Source organism: Mesoplodon bidens, assembly GCF_964165515.1.
Source record: "Mesoplodon bidens genome assembly, chromosome: 14".
Classification (NCBI taxonomy): domain Eukaryota; kingdom Metazoa; phylum Chordata; class Mammalia; order Artiodactyla; family Ziphiidae; genus Mesoplodon; species Mesoplodon bidens.
The window spans coordinates 57,032,336-57,034,965 of record NC_138170.1 but is presented as its reverse complement, the minus strand read 5'-3'; the positions used below and the strand labels follow the sequence as shown (position 1 = coordinate 57,034,965).

General features: G+C 41.0%; 1 protein-coding gene across 1 annotated transcript; it reads left to right on the top strand.

The window, feature by feature from the left end:
- The first annotated feature begins 334 nt into the window (after nucleotides 1-334).
- Nucleotides 335-1,373, top strand: LOC308627751 (receptor-binding cancer antigen expressed on SiSo cells-like). The gene has a single exon (XM_081254098.1). It carries the CDS (start codon nucleotides 391-393, stop codon nucleotides 982-984), a length of 594 nt encoding a protein of 197 aa, XP_081110224.1. The 5' UTR covers nucleotides 335-390; the 3' UTR covers nucleotides 985-1,373.
- The last annotated feature ends 1,257 nt before the right edge of the window (nucleotides 1,374-2,630 follow it).

The following is a 2,630-nucleotide window of genomic DNA, read 5'->3' as shown; positions in this document are numbered from 1 at the left end:
AGGAAGAAAATAAAGTTGTGTTTGAGGGACTATCTTAAATTTTCAAACGGTGCTGTAAGAACTAAAAAAAAAAAAAAGAATATAAAATAATGGAGTTGAACTACCGAGAGCCGCCTTCGAGGGCGAAGGAGGAGAGGCAGGAGGAGGGACTGGGGGAGGGTTTCCCGACGAGGGGGCGGCTATGGCAGCTGCGCGGCAGCAGCGGCAGCTGAGACGGAGCGCGCGCCCAGCTTTGAATGAGCGGGGCTGGGACTGAGCCGGCGGAGCGCAAGCTCGAGGAAGCGACCAGCAGCGCGCGTGCGCGCGCCTTGTGTGCGCGCGCAGCCCGCAGCAGCTGGGCGCCTCCGCCGGGCGGGCGGGAAGCGGGAGGGGCAGGTTTTGATTCCCACCATGGGTATCACACAGTTTCGGTTACTTAAAGTTTGTACCGGCCTAGCAACAGTATTCTCATTCCTAAAGAGATTAATACGCAGACCTGGCAGAGGACGGAAGTTAAGTGGAGACCAAAGAACTTTGCCAACTACAGTTGATTATCCATCAGTTCCTAAGCAGACTGATGTTGAAGAGTGGGCTTCCTGGGATGAAGATGCACCCACAAGTGTAAAGATTGAAGGAGGGAATGGGAATGTGGCAACACAGCAAAATGCTTTAGAACAACTGGAACCTGACTATTTTAAGGACATGACACCAACTATAAGGAAAACCCAGAAAATCATTATTCAGAAGAGAGAACCATTAAATTTTGGCATCCCAGATGGTAGCACGGGTTTCTCTAGTAGACTAGCAGTTACACAAGAGATGCCTTTTATTCATGGGTCTCCTGAATTAGGTGACTTGGATACCTGGCAGGAAAATACCAATGCATGGGAAGAAGAAGAAGATGTGGGCTGGCAAGCCAAAGGAGTTCTGAGGCAGCAGAAGAGAGAGAAAACAGAGCAGCAGAACAACAAAGGAAGAAAATGGAGAAGGAAGCACAGGGGCTAATGAAGAAAGAACAAAACAAAATTGGTGTGAAACTTTCATGACAAAATGTTCTTCAGGTGTCATAGTGCCAGTACGAGAAACATGAGCTCCACAACACAAGTAACATTTCTGTGGAGCTAAGAGTAGTTTCAGAATACAAATACACTGCTCGATTTTAATGCATTCATCAGGCCATGCAGGATGCCAGGATTCTCTCAAAATCCCTTGAACTCTTGGTGATTGAGACTCAACAAAAAAAGACTTGTGAGATAATATTTTCTTCAACATGTTCCAACTATAAGACAATTGTTTGCTGTAGAGAAATTATTACAAATAACAGATCAGTACCTCTTCAAGCTAGTGTTTCTAGCTAATTAAATGGGTGTAAATTTTACGGTGGGAAAGAACTCTGCTGTCTATAATGCTTTCCTTCCATGTGCATAATGATAAAATAAATAATTTTAAATATTAAAAAAAAAATAATGGAGTTGAGAAGGTCTGTGGCTTAGGAGCCCGCCGTAGTTCACTGCTGCCCAAACTGCTCTACCTGGCATTTAAAATCTTTCATCCAAAGGTCTCACTTACCTATCCAACCTTGCTGGATTTTAGCAGTCTACTTCCAGATTCTTCCCTTGACAGGTGCAAAAACTGATAACCAGAGATTTTAAGAGATGGCTCATTCTTATGCAGCTGGTTAGTATTAGAGTTGACAAAAGCAATGAAGTCTCCTATGAAAATATATTTGCAATATATTGTTAGTAAAAAAAAATCTTTTATTAAACAGTGTATTTCTACATGTGAGTGTGTGTGTGTGTGTTTTCATTCCGGGTAATGACTGTGGTTGATTTCTATTTTCTTCTTCTTCCTCTCTTTTAAAAACTTTTATTGAAGTATAGTTGATTTACAATGTTGTGTTAATTTCTGCTATATAGCACTGAATCAGTTACACATATATGTATTCTTTTTCATATTCTTTCCCATTATGGTTTATCACAGGATATTGAAGATTGTTTCCTGTGCTATACAGTAGGACCTTGTCGTTTATCCATCCTTATATAATAGTTTGCATCTGCTCATCTCAGACTCCCAGTACCTCCCACCCCCACCCTTGGCAGCCACAAGTCTGTTCTCTATGTCTGTGAGTCTGCTTCTGTTTCATAGATATGTTCATTTGTGTCATATTTCAGATTCCACATATAAGTGATATCATATATATCATATTTGCTTTTCTCTTTCTGACTTACTTCATTTAATATGATAATCTCTAAGTCCATCCATGTCGCTGCAAATGGCAGTATTTCATTCTCTTTAATGGCTGAGTAATATTCCATTGTGTGTGTGTGTGTGTGTGTGTGTATATATATATATATATATACACACATACCACATTTTCTTTATCCGTTCATCTGTCGATGGACATTAGGTTGTATCCATGTCTTGGCTATTGTAAATAGTGCTTATATGAACATAAGGGTGCATATATCTTTCGAATTATAGTTTTGTGTGGGTATATGCCCAGGAGTGGGATTGCTGGATCATATGGCAACTCTATTTTTAGTTTTTTTAAGAACCTCCATACTGTTTTCCATAGTGGCTGAACCAATTTACATTCCCACCAATAGTGTAAAGAGGGTTCCCTTTCTCCACACCCTCTCCAGCATTTATTA

Coding starts and splice junctions, on each gene's coding strand:
- LOC308627751 (XM_081254098.1), top strand. CDS start 391: ATGGGTATCACACAGTTTCGGTTACTTAAAGTTTGTACCGGCCTAGCA.